This window comes from Azolla caroliniana, unplaced genomic scaffold, assembly GCF_043228905.1.
Source record: "Azolla caroliniana isolate FFs.n. ecotype wild unplaced genomic scaffold, voAzoCaro1.0.p SCAF_17, whole genome shotgun sequence".
Taxonomy (NCBI): Eukaryota; Viridiplantae; Streptophyta; class Polypodiopsida; order Salviniales; family Salviniaceae; genus Azolla; species Azolla caroliniana.
The window spans coordinates 1,316,578-1,335,770 of NW_028230452.1; the positions used below are offsets into that span (position 1 = coordinate 1,316,578).

The 19,193-nt window shown below is 37.4% G+C and overlaps 4 protein-coding genes and 1 non-coding gene across 7 annotated transcripts in view; 1 reads left to right on the plus strand and 4 right to left on the minus strand.

The window, feature by feature from the left end:
- Positions 1–19,193, minus strand: part of LOC147852667 (GCN5-related N-acetyltransferase 8-like) — a 100,625-nt gene that overhangs the window by 47,197 nt on the left and 34,235 nt on the right. The gene's annotated exons all lie outside the window — the stretch shown is intronic.
- UVR3 (DNA photolyase family protein) lies at positions 1,010–7,713 on the minus strand. Of its 3 annotated transcripts, none has more exons than XM_087333191.1 (14): positions 7,357–7,711; positions 6,187–6,258; positions 5,998–6,078; positions 4,512–4,682; positions 4,349–4,420; positions 4,177–4,263; positions 3,821–3,919; positions 3,636–3,719; positions 3,472–3,558; positions 3,316–3,387; positions 2,610–2,723; positions 1,796–1,883; positions 1,613–1,708; positions 1,010–1,456 (listed from the first exon to the last, which is right to left on the minus strand). In XM_087333191.1, exons 1-14 carry the CDS (start codon positions 7,672–7,674, stop codon positions 1,233–1,235), a joined length of 1,665 nt encoding a protein of 554 aa, XP_087189317.1. In that variant the 5' UTR covers positions 7,675–7,711; the 3' UTR covers positions 1,010–1,232. The 3 variants fall into 3 exon arrangements, with proteins under 3 accessions (XP_087189317.1, XP_087189318.1, XP_087189316.1); XM_087333192.1 differs by having other exon boundaries at positions 6,187–6,244; positions 7,357–7,495; XM_087333190.1 differs by having other exon boundaries at positions 1,613–1,883; positions 7,357–7,713.
- On the plus strand, positions 7,834–7,914 carry TRNAS-AGA (transfer RNA serine (anticodon AGA)). The gene has a single exon. It is a non-coding gene; the product is annotated as a tRNA-Ser (tRNA).
- On the minus strand, positions 9,291–12,345 carry LOC147852676 (pentatricopeptide repeat-containing protein At4g21300-like). Its single transcript, XM_087333714.1, has one exon. It carries the CDS (start codon positions 11,999–12,001, stop codon positions 9,779–9,781), a length of 2,223 nt encoding a protein of 740 aa, XP_087189840.1. The 5' UTR covers positions 12,002–12,345; the 3' UTR covers positions 9,291–9,778.
- On the minus strand, positions 13,683–17,634 carry LOC147852677 (uncharacterized). The gene is made up of 6 exons (XM_087333662.1): positions 17,347–17,634; positions 16,012–16,211; positions 15,825–15,911; positions 14,865–14,937; positions 14,238–14,343; positions 13,683–14,006 (listed from the first exon to the last, which is right to left on the minus strand). Exons 1-6 carry the CDS (start codon positions 17,608–17,610, stop codon positions 13,912–13,914), a joined length of 825 nt encoding a protein of 274 aa, XP_087189788.1. The 5' UTR covers positions 17,611–17,634; the 3' UTR covers positions 13,683–13,911.

Below are 19,193 nucleotides of genomic sequence, written 5' to 3' on the forward strand. Positions count from 1 at the left end.
TTCATTATTGATGATTTCCTTGACATAAATAGTTCCTCGCCGAATGACGCAGATTGCGAAGAGGAAGCAGATTCAGAATTCACGAATCAAATGATCTATTAAATAGTAGAGTTTTATTGTGTAACCAATCATTCAAGCATCATCTTCGAACCATCAAGGAAATTTGTGAACCAAGCCAATTCCAAATACTTCATTGCACCTACTTACGTATACAATCTCAATTATCTCGAATCGATGCACCTCCAAGGAGTTTTTCATATTGCTTTTGCCTCAAAGAACTATTTAACAGCAAACCGTATCACATTGATGTCAAATTCATTTCTTGGATTGTGTGCAAATCTCCTTGTGACTATGCGTACCCCATTTCCAAGAATTTCCCCCTCGTGCAAATCACTTACATTCTCAAAGTCTTTTGGTATTGGATTCCGGTTGATTGACAGGTGTGGATATATTTATTTATATGCAGTCGGTCGATCCTATTTAAAAACAGAGCATCAAAATAATACAAAAATTCTTTATTATCTCTTTCTCTATAGCCTCTTCTAACTATCACTAAATTATTGCAACATAGGTAGCTTATTGAGCATTTCTAAATTTAACTAAAAAAAAAGTTAGAATTTACAATTACACAGGAAATAAACAAACTAACAATTGAAGTGAGTGCATGTATCCATATTAATTACTTGGCATATGAGTCATACCAATTTAACCTATTATTTTATTATGAACAATCAACTGGGAATTCAAGCAGCATTAACTAACAGTAAATAGTCATTTGATTAAGCTAAGTAATAAACATCCCAAAAGAATTGATAGAATATTGCGTCAAAACAGAATGAATTAAAAACGATAATTCAACAAGAGTTTGGCAAACGCTAGAAAGACCAATGTGAGATATAACACTGTCTTATGCATCTGAGACCCCTAGTACGAGTGCCAAACCACTAACATATCAACAAAAATATTCAGGGAAATGCAATGCAAGTCAATCCATTTCTGAACACTAGTGTAGATTAGAAGAAATGTTTATTAGAATCTTGTTTTCAATGTAAATATATTGATCTAGGGTTTTAATTGACCTATAGTTAATCATACGTAAAAAAATGACTCATTTTTCATACAAATGCATCCCAATGTCACCTGAATTTTTACAATAAAAGCAAAGATATTTGGTTAACCAACCCTTTTTATTTCATGTTAGCCAACCATTTCCTGTGCAATATATTTGGAGTTCAGTAATCTGTGATCTTCCGTTGTCTTTTGTGGTCTATACCGACACTTGTAGTTCTACTCTTCTTGCTTTTGCTTGAGCTTGGAAGAAGGTTCATTTCCACTGTCTCTTCAATATAATCCTCAGAACACCTTATTTCACCCTGAGTAGTTGCTCCCTTGTTCATTGCATATGCAGCCCCCATCATCTCTCGGCATTTTTTGTGAGCAACATTATGATCAACAACTGCAGATATATCCAGATTAAAACACAAAAGTTAAAATGAACCATATCCATAGGAATTTGAATCAAGCCGGCAGATGTCATTATAACATCTAGAGAACGACTGCTTTCAATATACTATCATGACACCACCTGCAAGAGAAAATGGCATTGGCATACCAGGTTTAGGATAATTCTTCCCAATTATGCAACCAGCTTTCCTTTGAACCTCTATTGGTGCAGTCCATGGCTCATATATGTATTGCTTGGGCATGTCTGAAAAAGGATCAGATGCATAAGCTTCCTGAAACTTCTGAACTTGGGCATCATTTGAAGGTGTCACTCTAGGAATCTTAATTTTACCTTTTAAAACTGGAAGAAAGTGTCGTATATATTTCCCTTCAGGATCATATTTCTTACCGAATGTAATAGGTGAATATATCCGATGATACTGCACATTCCAGTACATATTAATCAGAGGCAAAAACAAGATCTGTACAAAAAGAAAATCCACACATAGTACAAATTAAATATTTTGCTAGCAATTCATTCCAATATACCTAGTCAAATATGATATGCAAATGCTTAATGCTGTAATCTTACGTAATGGCATCATAAAGATCTTCATCCTTTTTGAGCTTTAGGAAGGCAGGGTTGCAAGCACATTAATGGATCCATAGATAGACAAAACATGAACTTAATTTCTAATGGATTCATAGATTGCCAAATAGCAAATTATTACACTTAATTGATGTTCTCATATATGCTCCCATCATTTGAATCTATAGTTTCAATTATATATTCATGATCTAACCTCATCAAATTTCTCAAGCCTAAATGAACTAGTTCAATGGTATAGTGGTCAAGCCTAATTCTTCAAAAAAAATCTAAATCAATGGTATAGTTCAGTGAAACCATAAGGTTCTGGATTCAAATCTCATGGATTGGTTCTTGATATTGCATTTATACATGTTTTGACAATGAGATTAAGCCTACTCGAATGTTTCTCATAAAAATACGCATTATTTCTTTAAGCATTAACAAGAGAAGAAAAACAAACCTCATTAAAGCAAGATTGAGAAAATGTGAAAGCAATTAGTGATTGTTCTGTGAATATAATAGCTGATATTTGTATAAATGAAGTTGCTCAAACTTATCTTCCATATTTTACACACACCTGATGGAAAAAGGCTGACGCTGAAAGCCACATCCAGTTTCCATTATTGATAGACCAATCTGCATCTATAAGCAACCTATCAAAAACATCGCGTCCTTTCTCCCAGTGGATAAACTGAGTGACCATTCAATAATCTAGGTTAAACTATAAAAAGGCAAAAAACATCAAACACATTCCTAACTTGTTGGATATATCTCTGAATATCCCTATGTAGACATGATGCACTCTTGTATATTTTCAAAACATCAGGGTATTCTGGTAATATTCAGAAAGTTAGTGATACTTTGGTGTTTTTCCATGACTAATGTATGCAAGGTTCCTCACTTGTGAAAAAATGTGTTGAGCAGGAGAGACATGTTCACAAAGTCACAATTCAACAATCCAAGGTTATAATCTGTTGGCTATATTCTAGAATACCCCTATCTATGTCTTTCAAAAATTACCAGACTAGACAGGTATTCTGGTTTCTAGAAAGCTTGGCAAATTTCAAAAAGGAAAGAGTAGTATTTTGGTTTCAGGTCCATTACAAATATATGTAAACAAGGAGAAATTGCCAGAACACCCTGTATATTCATCGGGATATTCAGGTTATTTTCAAAAACATTAGGCTATTCTGGTAATTATCAGACAAGTTGAGGATATTGTTGGCAGTTTTCAATACTAAAATTTGTGCAATTAGGGAGGGCAGAGAGTAATTCTTGCTTACCAAATCCCCTCGAGTGAGGAAGCATGCTACAGAATGGCGTGCAAGATGATGCATCCAACCCCATTTTCTTAGCTGCCAAACAATATGACAGCTTCCAAAAACTTATGAATATAATGTGAATTTTTACTGAACAAAGTTAACTGATGATGATCTAACCTGTATCATGGCCGCATCAATCCATGGATAGCCTGTTTTACCATCCCGCCATGCAGCAATGAGAGAATCATCATCTTTCCATGGTATCTACAGTTTGGGCAATTATTAATTGATAAAAACCAACACAAGTTTGAACCTTTCAAGGGTTTTAGAATTTGTCCTACCTTCTTGCAAATAGGGTTTCCAACCATACGGTCAAAGTTGACTGTGCCAAACGCAGCAGTATAAAAAAATTCCCGCCACAGTAACTGAATTATAAAAATCAAAATATGTCAATGGTATTTAATTTCCAAAGCTTATGCGTTCATAGCAAAATACTGGAATGTATGCAATTATATGAATTGCAGACCTGACCCTCCAGTGAGACAGGAGGCTTGGAATGAGATTTTACTTCTGAATACACATCTTTTAAACGTGCAAAGAAGAGTCGAGATGACAAACAACCAAACTGCACAACTAATCAAAGCAGCTATGAATGAGGTACTTTACACAACTGAAGATTGCATATATCTGAAGGAATCTCTATATATTTGCATGCACAATAAAGCATTATACTTATAAATGAGTTCTTTACACCTGAACATTGCATGTATGAATGAATCTTTCAATATTTGGATGCAATCTAATCAGAGCGTTTATGAACAAGTTTTTTACAACTCAATATTGCATATACAGTCGAATATATCTATTGAAGAGACTATATACCTTCAGATAGGGTGATAGGACTGTTGTTGCTGGCTTGATGAATGCAGTTGGATCACCCTTTGGTTTCTCAAACTCTGCTACCCATTTCTGGATTTAGACAGTATGCCAATGTCTTTCTATCATCCAAGAAACAGATACAAAAACTCTTTTTTATATATATAAAACACCTTACTTTATCATTCAAGGAAGCATCTAAACGCTTCAGGGCCTCCCTTTCTCCTCCCAGGAAAGGACTCCAATCTTCCTGTATAGAGTCATAAAATAGAAACTATAACAAGTGCTTCCAAGGGACCCTATATATAGTTCATACATATTCAAGTGTTATATGGTTATACCTGATCTAGATCAGTGTAACCAAGATCTAGGAGGGAGGGAAGAGAGATAATCTTAGCTCCGTTAAAAAAATTGGCTGTTGGAATCTGAGACGGTCCATCCTCGACTGGTTTTGGGGCATCTTCGATTATTTTGCAGAAAGACTGATATGTCAATGGTGGAGCACCACCATTCTGAAACAGAACCAGAATTCATTTACACAAAAAATAGTTTCCTCTCATCATTAAACAGAATCAAGAGAGAAACAATGTTTATCCATTTTCTAATCACAAGTAGGACGTTTACTCAAGTAAAGAGAAATACTTCAAAAAGTGAGTAAGTATCATTACAGATTGAATTTCAAGTCAAAAAGTGATAGTTGTCACTTGAGACATTTAATATTGCTAGATAACTAGTTTCATGTCCCACGCAAGATCCACAACTTGAACATAAACCATGACATAAAGCATACACAAAAAAAGGCTGACATAGCACGCATGTCCCAGCCATAGAGCCAATGCAGGATATTCCCCTAGCCTCCATACCACCAAACCACATCCCACGGATGCGAGAGCATCAGAGCCTAGACCTAGAATCCAATAGTTCTGATCGCTCGATGAACAGCATGAGGTCAAGGGTTTTATTATGGGGTTTCCTTGCCACCCTAAGAGTTTGTTCACATGCTGCTACTGCAAAACTGGATGTCTAGTGACTTAGTAAGTACAATGACTCTCCTTTTAAGAGGGAGAAGTATGTGAAACTGTTTGCCGGTGAGCAATTGATAAGACAGTGATATGTGGGTGGATCTCTGTATGTTCGGTCACAAAAAGCTAACATAATAACCACAAGTGAATGACATCACATCAAGAAGTATCTTAAATGTTGGGAGAATTTTGAATTTCTAGTAAATAGTTATCATTGGTTTCTTGTAAATTCAGACGAAGAGAACTACAGCAATTTGAGTCACAAAATTAATCAGGATAAATGCCTCCTTCTAAACATCATCTTGCAAAACCAAAAAATGTTGTGACAATCTAATTTAGCAAAAATGTCAATTGATTGTTCTGGTGGGCACATGATGACATCAGCCCTAATTTTGAAGTCTGGTCAATTGTACATCAAAATGCAAATGTATAGAATCATGCATCCCAACTGTTTATGGATAATTATCTCCTGCTATTTAATGTGGGGAACTCACCCCCTACAACACATTTCTCCAAGAGACATGTCACTACTCAGTCAACATTGATCAATTCTGGTAGGAACTCTATAATGTCTAGAGTTCTCATAAACAGTATACCTGCACAGCTTTGTGAAGATAATTACTGATTTTCCCGTCCGTTAACTCTACTAACAAGAGAGTAGACTTTCATGTTGGATGTAGGAAATGTTAGGTTATAGATATTTTTCCGAGTTGTCTTTGCAATAATGTTTGAGGCAAAACAGCAACAATTACAACCGCACAGAATTTACATATTCCTTCTTCTATTCACAATGGGAGGGGAGTACCTTTCTTATGATTTGTTCAGGATTGAAGATTGTGTGGCTGATTGGACAGAAAACTTCAACCCCCAATGCTGTCGCAGCTTCCTGTACTGCCAGAGACAGACAATGATTCTTTCTCTCTCCATATATATGGCTGTAAAGAAATGTAAAGAACCAAGAGAAGAACGAAAGAAATGTAAAGAAATTTTGTACTTTGATGTTTGTATCCCTCATTTGTGCATATGGCTCTGTGTCGAACTCAAAGCAAAGTCTGTTAATGTTCCACTGAAGGGTAATGATTCAGAACAGATGGTTTGGTAAGAAAACTCGTAAAAAAGGAACAAAAAGTGTTCAAAAGAGAAGAAAGAAAGGCCTTCGGCAGAAAATTAAGAAGAAAAACAACATGATGATGACATTCAAAAGAGAAGGAAAAAAAACACTTTTAAGTAAGAAACTTGGGAGAAAAACAAAACGATGACAAGACTCAAAACAGAAAGCAATGGTCTTTTAAGTAGAAAGAAAACTCAGGAGAAAAATAAAACCATCACAAGGACAAGAAGAGGAAGAGGAGGAAGGAAGGAAGGAAAAGAAGATAATTATTATCAGATTTTAAGAAGAAAACACGGGATACAACCGAATCCAAAACAAATAACAATGGTGCCTTTGAGCAGAAAACTAGAGAAAAGAAACAAAAAGAGAACAGGATTGGAAAGAAAGGGAAAAGTGGCAGTTTCTAAAAAGAAATTTCGGGAGAAAAACAAAGAGGAAGACAACCTCAGCAGGAATGGGGTGCTTTTAAGCAGGTAAAACAACGGGGTAATACGGTTCAAAAGAAGAAAAAAAACAAAGAGAAAATGTCTTTTAAAATAAAGAAAACGGCAAGATTGAAGAGTATAAAGCAGAAAATTCAGGAGAAATTCAAATCGGTGAGATTTGAAAGACAAAAAGATAAGTGGTAGCTGCATAAAATAACCATGGGGAGCTTAATTAAGATAATCACATAAGGAATCGAAATGATCAGAGATCGCATCATAATATCAATCATAGAATGCACAATCATCATCATGGAAAGTGGTAAAGCAGACGGGAAACATAGTTTAATGATTGTAGAATCCAAATAGCAAATGGGAAAGAATAATATAATTCTAAGAAGGATCAGAAATCAAAGTTCCGATAACATTGGAGAAAAACTGAAAGTCAGAGAAATATCAGATCGCAATGGAAAAACGAAAACTCAGACACAGAGAGCATAGCGATGGAAAAATGGAACACTCAGAAACAGAGGCTCAAATAGCAATGGTAAAACGGAAACTCAGAGAAAGGCCATGAGAATAACTAAAAATCAGAGAAATCAGTTAAGGACAGGATGGAGAAAACAAAAACCTTTTTTAACAGGTCAGGGATGACAGAGGTAGGATCTCCTTCAAGGAGCAAGAGGCGAGATCCTCTCATCCTCAGGCTTGCGTCGAGATCAGTCAAGCTCTGAAGGAGGAAACGTATTCTGTTGATGCCAACGCGAGAAGAACCAGGCGATGGAGAAGAAGGGTCAGGGGCAAGGAACCATGGGTCCAGGACGAAGACAGGGTAGACGAGACTCGCGCCATCGCAGGATCGAAGGAGGGAAGGGTTGTCGTGAAGACGCAAACCTTTACGAAACCACAGCAAAGAATTGATCTCTGCCATAGCCACCGCCATCGCCATCGCCACCGCTCCTCTGCTTCTCTCTGCGTCTGGGCCTTGGCCATGGGTTTTGTCTTATTTCCATCGTATGCCCCTGGGTTTCTGCTATTTCGCGAAATGCCCCTGCATAATTCTTTTCACATACTAATTCAAATCTAACAGATCTGCCTTCATCAATGGGTGGACGTGCCGGAGTGGTTATCGGGCATGACTAGAAATCATGTGGGTTCGCCCGCGCAGGTTCGAATCCTGCCGTCCACGAAATTTTAAACTTTTGGCATGCCATCATTCATCATTCATTATATGCTTCCTTTTTTGAGAGACTTCCACACGATTGTTTCATAAACTGTGGTTGTTAAATCGCACGATGAGAGAGAGGGTCATCAAAATCAACATAACTATTAACAGAGGCTGATCTCTCCAAATTCTTGCTCTCAGTCAATGTGCTTGTTTTGTTACTATACAGTAACAATACAATAAATATCACATCCATTTTGGATGCTCAGAATGTTAATAGCTGTTATTGTGTGTGCCAGTTTGCCAGGATTTAGTTACATGATGTATTTCTCTTGGAGAATGGAAATTTTCTTGATTGGCCTACCTGCTGAATCAATGCAAACCTTATTCCCTAAAAAGTGGTGGGTACCAAAAAAAACCCAACAAACTGCAAAATATTTCCTCAATTTTACACACATAAATTGTTGGTGTGCAAGGTTCCGGTAAAAAATTTCAGCTTCTGATTATATTGAAATGAGAAGTCATGTATTTCATCTAATTAACTGTGTCTGAATAATCTTTTAAGGTAGCATAATTTGAAAGTGCAATTTTTCATGTATAATTGTTCAATCTTCAGCATATGTTTTCAAAATGTCAGCTTTAGATTCGATTGAAACAAGAAGTCATGCATTTCCTCTAATTAACTGTGTCTGAATCTTGTTTAAGGTAGCATCATTTGAAAGTGCAATTTTTCATGTATAATTGTTCAATCTTCAGCATATGTTTTCAGCATTAAGAAGCACATGATAAAGATATAGTATGCCACATATATGAACCTACTACATGCATGCATGCGATTGCCCCTCAATTTGCAATAGGAAACTATACACAAAATAACTGAGGCTGGTATTCATGTCAGTCTGGCCTTTGAAAGACGTTAACTTAACACTTCATTTCTTCTCTTTTGCACAGCAACATATGAAGCTTATGTACCAATGTGAGAGAAACAGAGAGTTATCAATCACTAAAGTTGTAGCAAATTCCTTTTCAATGTCTATATTATTTTGGTAAAGTAATTCCAGAGTTGCACTCTCACACTTTTGTAGCACTTGTGTGCCCTCTCTATCAATAGCTAATAGTAACTAACTACATGCTTGTAGACAGCACCAGAATGTGGTATGAAAATGTACAAGAGACGAGTTTGTAAACAGTTGAGATAAAGATTTGGTTCACTGAATGTGGGGCATGAATCATGAGAGGGTAGAACACTGACAAGGGACGAGGTTGTACAATCTTGAAATAAAGATCTGGCTTACCAGAACGTGAGGAACAAATCTCAGGCAGGAAAGGGACGAGTTATTTGAACTTACATATGTCTTTCCACCTGATAAACTATTTTTTTCTTTTTACAGTAAAATTCTATACACATGTGTCCCAAGGGGACTCAAATTCATTCATACACGCACACAATAAAGTTAAGGATCCTTTTCTAGGTCCATTGAGGAATCTCTCGATTTTAACCAAAGACATGAACCAGTAGAATCAACGTATGCTTTTTCTGAGATCCATCAGTGGAATATCTTTCAATTCTCGACCCATCCATGGACTCTCTTGCTTCAAGTTCCAGAGAAATCTCTCATGAGTCTAGATGCATTGGTGGACATGGGCCAGGTATGCTTTTTCCAAGATTCATCAGTGGAATATCTTTCAATTCTCGACCCACCTATGGAATTTCCTACTTCAAGTCCCAGAGAAATCTCTGGGACTTGAAGCACCTATGCAATTACCAAGAAACCTCTGGACATGGGCCAGGTATGCTTTTTCCGAGATTCATCAGTGGAATATCTTTTGATTCTCGACCCACCTATGGAAATTCCTGCTTCAAGTCACAGAGAAATCTCTCTTGAGTCTAGATGCATTGATGGACATCTCTTTCCACAAATTGATCAAAGCATTGTTCACTTATTGAAGAGTTACCATATGCCCTACAACTGCTAAGTAGAGTCGTGCACACAATGGCATTAGGGGAAACTGGCATAGTTTCGAGCAAGTCCTCAGCTTCAAGTAAGCAGCCAGTATGGCCAAGAAGATCAACCATGCAGCTATAATGTTCCACACTTGGTGAGACATTATATTCATTCCTCATCAATGTGAAGTAGTAACACCCTGCTTTTAGCACCCTATTATGGCTACACGCACTGAGAAGAGAGCTAAATATAGTCTCGTTAGGTTCTAAACCCAAAGCTCGCATTGTCCTCAAGCAATGCTCAACTAAACTGCAATTATCAGATGATTGAACATACCCTGAAATGATTGAGCCCCATGACACTATATCTCGGTCAGGCATCGTTTCAAATACCATGTGAGCCTCTTCGAGGCTCCAACAATTTACATACATTTCAATAAGACCATTTCCAAGGACCACATCTAAATGGAAATCACTTTCAACAACTCTATGATGCACACATCGAGCATAGTCTAAAGAACCCATGCTATCACATGCTTTTAGCACATAAAGCAACACAATGTGGTCTACTATGACTCCATCTATATCCATCTCTCTTAAAAGGGAAAGCACAAAGTCACCTCGCCCATTCTCGGCATAGCCAGCCATCATTGCACCACAAGAGACCCTATTCCTACGTAGCATTTTACCAAACACTTTTTGGCTTTCCAAGAGGCAACCGAATTTTGAATACATATCAATAAGACAACTTCCTACAGCCTCATCCGACTCATATGCACTTCTTATGAGCTTATCATGTAGAATCATTGCCTTATCAAAATGACCCATGCTACTACAAGCCTTTAAGGCACTTAAATATGCAGTGATGCTAATCAAGATGCCTTCCTCACACATTCTTTCATAAAGTTGAAGGGTGTTTGCATGCCTTCCATTATGTGTATACCCGGACATCATTGTGCCCCACACTACCGAATCTCCATTCATTAATCTATCGAACACGCCCTGAGCATCCTCTATATACGCACACTTTGCATATGTATCAATAATTGCACTTCCAACCATGATATCCAGGTCGAACTCAGTTTCTTGGATCTCTACATGTATCAATCTAGCAATGGCAGCCTCCCTTATACAAGAGCATGCCTTCAAAATGCTCAAAAATATAACTTTATCTGGTCGAATTCCTTCCTCTTGCATTCGAAGATAGAGCTTGAAGGCTGAGTTCCCATCCCCATGCTGTGCAAAGCATGATATCATTGTATTCCAACAAACCACATTAGGATATGACAACTTTCCAAACACTTTGGAAGCCTCTTTGACCTGACCACATTTAGAATACATATCCAAAAGGCTGCTTCCCACGTATGTGTCTGATTCGAGACCATTTTGGATTACTTCATCATGCAAAATAAACCCATTGCTTATTGATAAGATGGCATTGCCTTCGTCATCACTGATAGGTGCTTTCAATACAGCTAGAAAGACGACTTTATCTGGCCTGATACCATCATGTTTCATCTTCTCATAAAGCTCTAAGGCGTGGAATCCATGGCCATAGTTAACATAACCCATGAAAACAATACTCCATGCGACCAAATCTTGGACCCTCAATGCACAAAACACATCCCACATATCACACAACTCTCCACATTTTGCATATGCATAGAGAAGGCTGTTTCCAAGCACAACGTCTGAGGAAAGGCCAGTATATGCCATGTGATGATGCATTAATCTAGCCTTATATAAGACATCTAGGTCACCACATATCTTTAGAAGGCAAGAAATAACAAATTTGTCTGGCTCTACACCATCTTTCAACATATGGTTGAAATGCTCAAGTGCTTTGTTTCTCTGCCCAAGCTTAGCATGAGCAGAGATGAGGGCATTCCATGTATAAACAGACTTATCTGCGACCTTGTAGAAAGCTTGTTTTGCTTCTTCTAAGCTCCCACAAGATGCAAACATTCTGATTGCATGGTCTCCAAGAAAAGCATTCGAATCAAGACCACTGGTAACTAGCAAAGAGAAGGCCCACCTACATGTTGATATGTTTGTGTTCTTCTTGCTGCATTCCTGAAGGAGTGAGAACAGAGTATAAATTGGCAATGGAAGGCTTTTCCAATCCAACGCAGAGGAAACCACATTTTTAAGAGACTCAGAAAGCATCAGTTCAGTTGGGCAAAATGTACGAACAAGAACCAGCAAATTTGGAGAATGGTGGATTCACATATTGGTTGTGGGACATGCCAGGACTGGCAAGGCAGCATCTGCTGCTGCCTGTGCACATTTGTAACCAGCAAAAGCAAGAATATCTCCTCCATGGAACCGGACTTGACGAGGAGGCAGGATTCAAATCCGATCAACATAAACATAAACATAACAAATTACAATAATAATAACTTTGTATTACATAGACAGTTAAACGACCAACAGTATGGCGACAGAGGCAAGAACATATCCCCTTCCTCAACCGTAAACATCTATCTCTACCACACTTTCCATTGAATTAATTTTAGTTCATTTTGTTTGGACACAACACACAGCATTGCTATTCGAAAATCATCTTTGAGCTTTCCAAACATGAAGGTATAATAAAAACACATTTCCAATTCTCAATTCAGGAGTACATTCGTAAAATGAAAGACGGTGAATGCATCACATTCTGTTGTGAATGCAATGTCTTGCTTTAAAGTTTAGATAGTAAACAATAATTCATGAGTTATGAGTTTTAGACAAAGGCTTTTACCACAATAGGGTAGAACGTTATCAGCTTAAAGGTGCCAAGACGCAAAGATTGCTAGAATTAGTAACAAGAACAAGCCCCTCCTTCCTATCACAAACCAATTAGAATCCAAACCTAACTAACGAGAACTTCGACATGAGTCCTTAGGATATACGCTTGCAAACAGAAATAAGTTCAAGTTGTTTTCTCAACACAAAAACTCCAAACTAGTTTGTAACTCTACAATTACATTAGAGACAATTTGCTAATTATGCTTATAAACTTATATTATCTCAATGTCCAATCTTCTTGAAGAAGCCAACTAAACAAGTTAGATGGCCAACAATGTGAAGCCACACATCATATATAAGCCTCTTGGCAATGAAACAGAATATATAAACCAATAAATCAACCAAGTCCTGTCCATAACTTTGATCAAATCACAAAATACTCAAAGGTTTAGCTTCCAAGAATCAATGACTGATTGTAAACATAGCTTTGTAATAATGTTTTCCACAGTAAATAAATCTTTATTGCGTGTAAATCAAAATAAAACATGAAAGCAAATTGAGAAGCCTTTGAAAGAGTCAAGAACAAACCCTGAAAATAGAGAAAAAGCAAGACCCTACAATAATTGTATAAACACGGGTAGCTTTTCCTTCATCATGGAAGAATATTTAAAAAAATGTATAACATAGAAATATAGAGGACATGAAGTGTGTGATTGTGAGTAAGAAAGATATTGCAATAACACAACAGTGGAAGGGTTTATACTGGAGCCCAATCAATATCAAGAAAAACATTATCTTAAGAATACAACAATTCATGCTTCCACTTCTTCAATCTGTGATGTTACTATTCTCTTGATCGGATTCTATTTTCACAATGGTGGTGATAAGGGCAGTATCGGATTGAGAGATTATGAAATTTGAAAATCAGATTTGGTGACAACCTTGAAAACTTAAAAGACATGTCCAAATTAATGCTTGTTTGTAATTGAGGCAGTTAATTGTTTTAATCTTTTTAACACTTGTCAAAATTAAAACAGAAAGCAATAAGTATCAATATGTTGCAAATATGTACGATAAATTACAAGAACAAAAATGTAAAATACGAGTACATAAATCACACAATGCAAAGAATACTAATGCCAATGTACAAGAGGTCCTCAAAAGTGGAGGCCAAAAGTATCTCCGTGTGTTGTACACTTACTCAACTGCTCAATCTCAAAATTATGAGTCCATCCTTGTCGCTTTAACATTATAATTGCAGAACTTTCAAACAAGGTGGCATCCAATGCCATGTTCATATTTTTTGCAACCATACCACACCATATCATTTCAAGGAATTCATTTCATTCAACCAAGCCAACCTCAGCTTTAATGCTTACAGAAAAGGTGCCATCGATGCTGCACAGACCTTTCAACGATATTTTCGTTTTGGTGTCCCCTGAAAGAAAGAGATGAAGAGAGATATTTAAAAAGGTATATGTGACCAAATGTTGATGTGCCAAATCAAAATGCACTTCAGGGGGATGCACATGAGAAAACATTAGCAAAAAAAACTACGTTTTCAACAGTAACGTTAATAATTCTGAAGCAGGTAATCACAATCCAATGAATCAAAAAAGAACTGTTCCTTTACAATAAAAATGTGTGTGAATGAGAGTAAGAGAGAGACCTTTTCCTCTTTCATGTATCCAGCTCAATCCAGCTTGACAATTCTGGTGGTCAGATGTGGTGCATGCTGCAGATAATTTACTCTCTTCATTTAATTCATGAACTGCCTGCTCATCATACACACTACACAAAGTTCAAATTTTGGCATTCAGCAATGTGTGATACAAAAGGGAAATTAGAATTAGCAATAGAAATTTTTAACCACAAAGAGGCCAATCTTGACCATGGCCCATGGGTGGAGAGAGAAAGAGAGAAAGAGAAAGAGAGAGAGAGAGAGAGAGAGAGAGAGAGAGAGAGAGAGAGAGAGAGAGAGATGTATAGATATATGCTATTAATGTCAATGGCACCGGACACAATCTACAAGATGGAGCCCATGCCTGGGATCAAACTTGGGTTCTCGTAACTTTATGAAAGAGAAAGAAAGAGAGGGACCAGCCCAGTCAGTTGTGGCTCAGTTGGCAAGGTTGTCCAGCAGAGACCAGAAGGTCATGTGTTCAAACCTACATTCCAGAGTGGAATCTAGCAAAGTAGTGGATATAGGAAGATTTGAACTGGGCGAAGGATTTAGAATAAACTTGCTTTACAGCTAGGATATGGACCGAGTAAGAAAAGGATATCCTCTACATACCTGCAAGAAAAGACGTTTACCCGCATAATTATCCTTACTATAACGGGTAAAAAGGGACCATGTTTTGCTCAACCTGTTTGAATAGCAGCAACAACGAAAACATCAATATCGCTTACAAAGATGGCTAATTTGAACAACCTACCATTAGAAAAACCAAGATGAAACACAGCCTTCATTAACACATGTACATGATTGATTTACACGAAAAGGTTCACAAAGAATCAAAGATCCAGAAAAACATTCACCATTAATCCTTTATGACCTTGAGATGTGTTCATATATAATATCTCCTCCTAATGATTGATTATACATCATTTTCGATGTGCTACCATTGTCTTCACACAAAACAACGCATGTGAAGGCCAATCTTTCTCCCCTTTATATAAGCGAACATATACTAGACAAAATTCAACCCCAAAAAGTTGATTGTATGCAAGAAGTTGAGATTGACTTTTCCATTACTATGGAAAATTTGGGAAAATTTTATAGACTGTTTATGAAGAGGATATATATAAAGGACACCATGACCAACATACATGCAAGAGACCCCCCATTAGGCCAAGTTGCAACCATTATAATTGTGTGATATTTAGAGCAATGAAAAAATAAAACAAATACATAAAGCTACGAAAGATAGCTATTTAATTGCTCAGAATCCAGTTAAATATGACATGTGAGATCAGCACTACACATCGATTTGTCAAAAAACATATTAAACATTGAGGCGTATAATATTTATTCAAGACCACTGTCTTTACATCTTGATAAAATGGATAGCACGAAAATTCAAAGTACCCAGATAAATTGTGGACTTCAGCATTAGAGACTTTATTGTTGTTTTAATTGCAGTTTTGAACTTCTCAAAAAGACATACACATCATTGGAGATTTATTTATTCTTTTCAAGATGAGAACCATAACACTGCTGGATTTAGCATTAGCTTTTCTGAAGGCAACAAACCTGTGAGAAGATGCTACACCCAATGCTAGCTGAGACTGAAAATCATGAGAGAGAGCACAAGAAACAGTATTTTTATCCTCCTTGGTCCTAATCCATCATATCAAAGAAATCAGTACATTAGGGGTAAAATATAAGATAAACAATGTAATTTTTACGTCGAATGAAATAAAAGATTTGAATGTGTTACCCTAACATGTTCTCCAATGTTACCCTGCTTCTTTGATGAAGATCGGTCATAATACTCAGTGAAATCTTTGCGTTTTCACACGGGTTTCTCTTAACGAGTAGACATGGAGAAAGAATGACTTTTGAAATCCTCAGACTCAATTGATCCAAGTGGACTTTATTGCCATGGAGTCCCGTCTCAGCGACCGTTCCCAATCCTAACTGCAAGGTTAGAAAGGCATCTTGATACATCAAATTCCATTGAGGAGGAAAGTTGTGTGTGAGAGAGAAAAGTGTATGCAGGGATTGGACTATATTGACAATGTGCAATCAAAGGTGGAGAAATATCTAGTGACCAACTGATTCAAGACAAAATATGTATAATTAGTCTCCTAGAGAGAGAGAGGGAGAGAGAGTAGCTGGGTTTACCTAAAATGTTAGAATGTCGTTAACATGTCATCCATCTACTATGCCCACACTTTGATAGTGTGACTTGTACGAGGTCTCAAATAACAAAGCCATTAAAAATTTCTAAAGGACCTTTCTTCTTGAGACGACACTCTGTGAGCATGAGTGTTGTATATCAACAAAAGTGATTGAGAAAAATGTTTCTTCACTTCTTAGCTCTCTATTGTACATAGGCATTGCTAACATGGGTATCATAATCTGGAAAGAAACAAAGGCATGAAAAAAAATTGGTACTTTGAAAAAAATCTGAAAGCTAATCTAATCCTAATGGTCACATGACAGTAGTCTTTCACTGAGGAAGAGAACCCACTTCCCTGTTAGCCAGTTATAATCACAACATCTATGTGTTGCAAAAAAATTATGAATATGCATGGGATTGCATCATAAGTGGTACAATTAACAAATCTCACCATGTACCACAATTACATCACAGCATATGTTTTCAAGAACAGGACAACATACATTGTAAAATGCAGTACGACATAGGCTGAAAAAATATTCTTAGTATATGCTGGCAGAGTAAAAAATGCAGCTCTATAGGTCAGAAAACATATTAAGAAAATGCAGAAGTGCAGCGCAGAGCTAAGAAAGCGGTGAAAACATTAAAGAAACAGAATAAAAGCAGTAGAAAAATAAATTCATTGACAGAATGTGATTGAGAAGAATAAACAGAAATTAATAGAAGCTGGAGAGAGAGAGAGAGAAAGAAAGAAAGAAAGATATATTAACTGCCTTCTAAGGCCAAAATTGGCACATGAGACAATTGGTGTACAACAAAATGGAGTAATTTATCCAATCACCAAAACTAATAAAATAAAATTTACGAATTAAAAAGATTAAATTGTTAAATAAATAAATAAATCATTTACAAGAAGGAGAAATCACTCACAGAATGTGTGCCGGAGAGGTGAAATCCGGAGGGAAGGGGAGAGGCCTCTGAGAAGAGGGCGAAAGGTGATTTGCTCTGATGCTTCTGTAGATATGTGGCAGGAAAGGCAGGTAGGGGGAGGGGAGGGGGAGGGGAGAGAGAGGCATAGGTAGGAGAAAGAAGACGGCGGAGATGAGAAGGAGAAGGAGAAAGAGAAGGAGGAGAAGGGATCAAGAGACCTGCACGAATGGCAAGCCCTCGAAATCCCCTGTTCTCCGGCTGCATTCCTGGGGGAGAAGGCAAAGCAAAGATCTGCTTCTGCTGCTATGCAGAGATACATTCAATCCATGCTTCATATACATACATACATACATACCTCCTACATCTATAGCTATGGCAATGGCTAATAGCTATTAGGAATCGGCAACTGCTCGGCTCGAGCCTAAACCGTTTATCTAAACCCGTTTAAAAACAGCTTAGCGGCTCGGTTTAGGCTTTAGCCTACCTAAACGGTTTGAGATCGGCTCGTCTCGGCGCGGCTTCAGCCTTTGACCTAGGACCTAGGACCGCGGTAGTGGTGTTTTTTGGGTTTCTTCATACCTCTAAAGCGTTTTTGTCCCAAACCGTTTTAGGGATCGGTTTGGTTTGGTTCGGATTTGAGAACCCCAAAACGGTTTTGGCTTAACCGGTTTGGCCTTATCCAAGCCAAACCGGCTAAGCCTAAACCGAACCGTTGTGGATTCCTATGCATTATGCATACATACATGGTATATCATTCATGGCTAATACAACCTATGCTTCTTATACCTCGTACATCTATAGCTATAACTCGCTATATGCATTATGTACATATGCATACATGGTGATGGCATCATTCATGGCTAAGACAAGCTATGCTTCTTATACCTACAAGGCTACATCTTTAGCTATAGCTAGCTATGTGCATATGCATATGCATACATGGTGATAGGTGTCATTTGTGGCTAATACAAGCCAAGCTTCTTATACATGTATGCCTATGGTTAATTATGAATGTGTTGTCCCTTAAGGAGGGGAGGGGATATTGCTTGTTATACACCTTCCTTATATGTACATGTGGGCCCCCCTTGTGTGTCTCTGCCTTGTCCACTCATGGTCTCGTATGTATGTTGCCCATTCAGTATTTGATCAACTCACGATTGTGAAAGTAAATGAGAGTGAGGTCATATCCCCAAACTCATGATGCTAATTAATAACCCATCTTAAGTAAAAGGGCGGCACAACTGTGGCACGATTGTTTTACTATGATCGATCCATGTTCCTTCAAAGTATTCTCGTTTTGCACCTCCTTGTGCATCCTATGTGGGGGGTGGAGAGTTTTCTACTAGTTATGCATGGTTCTTACTTTTGTAGTCGTAGATCGATGGTTCAAGTTCCACCCATGTTTCTTGCAAATGGCAATCATCTCCCTCCCACTTCGTGCAAAGAAGAAAGTGGGTTGAAACAAATACAAGATATGCAATCTTGAATATTGAAAAATATATATGTATTATTGAGAATGTTTATTATATCTATTGATACGCACAAGAGATATTTGGAAGATAGTTGTGATTTGCTAAAAATTGTTTGCAAGGTCGTGTTCAAAAAGGGAAGACATCCCCGTCAAAGGGGTGTTATGTCCCCTCACTAAACATTCACAATGACATAGTTCAACAAAAGAGACGATCTCCATTCAAAGGTTTACAACAGTTTCACCAAAAGTTGATAATCCACGTGTTAAGGTCAATGAGCATTGATGCAAGTCAAATGACTTGACTTGTTCAACATGTGGGAATTTGTTTGCCACCACCCCCTATTTTTTGCTACGAGGTTTTAAGTATTACATTAGA

What these genes read in the sequence shown, in the direction of transcription:
- UVR3 (XM_087333190.1), bottom strand. Translation starts at nt 7,674, where the DNA reads ATGGCGATGGCGGTGGCTATGGCAGAGATCAATTCTTTGCTGTGGTTT. An exon ending in TCCCTGACCTGTTAAAAAAG is followed by an intron (nt 6,259 to 7,356) that starts GTTTTTGTTTTC and finishes ATTACCCTTCAG; the next exon opens with TGGAACATTAACAGACTTTG. An exon ending in CTGAACAAATCATAAGAAAG is followed by an intron (nt 4,683 to 5,997) that starts GTACTCCCCTCC and finishes GTTCTGTTTCAG; the next exon opens with AATGGTGGTGCTCCACCATT.
- LOC147852676 (XM_087333714.1), bottom strand. Translation starts at nt 12,001, where the DNA reads ATGCTTTCTGAGTCTCTTAAAAATGTGGTTTCCTCTGCGTTGGATTGG.
- LOC147852677 (XM_087333662.1), bottom strand. Translation starts at nt 17,610, where the DNA reads ATGCAGCCGGAGAACAGGGGATTTCGAGGGCTTGCCATTCGTGCAGGT. An exon ending in ACCTCTCCGGCACACATTCT is followed by an intron (nt 16,212 to 17,346) that starts GTGAGTGATTTC and finishes CTAACCTTGCAG; the next exon opens with TTAGGATTGGGAACGGTCGC. An exon ending in GGTGTAGCATCTTCTCACAG is followed by an intron (nt 14,938 to 15,824) that starts GTTTGTTGCCTT and finishes CTATTCAAACAG; the next exon opens with GTTGAGCAAAACATGGTCCC.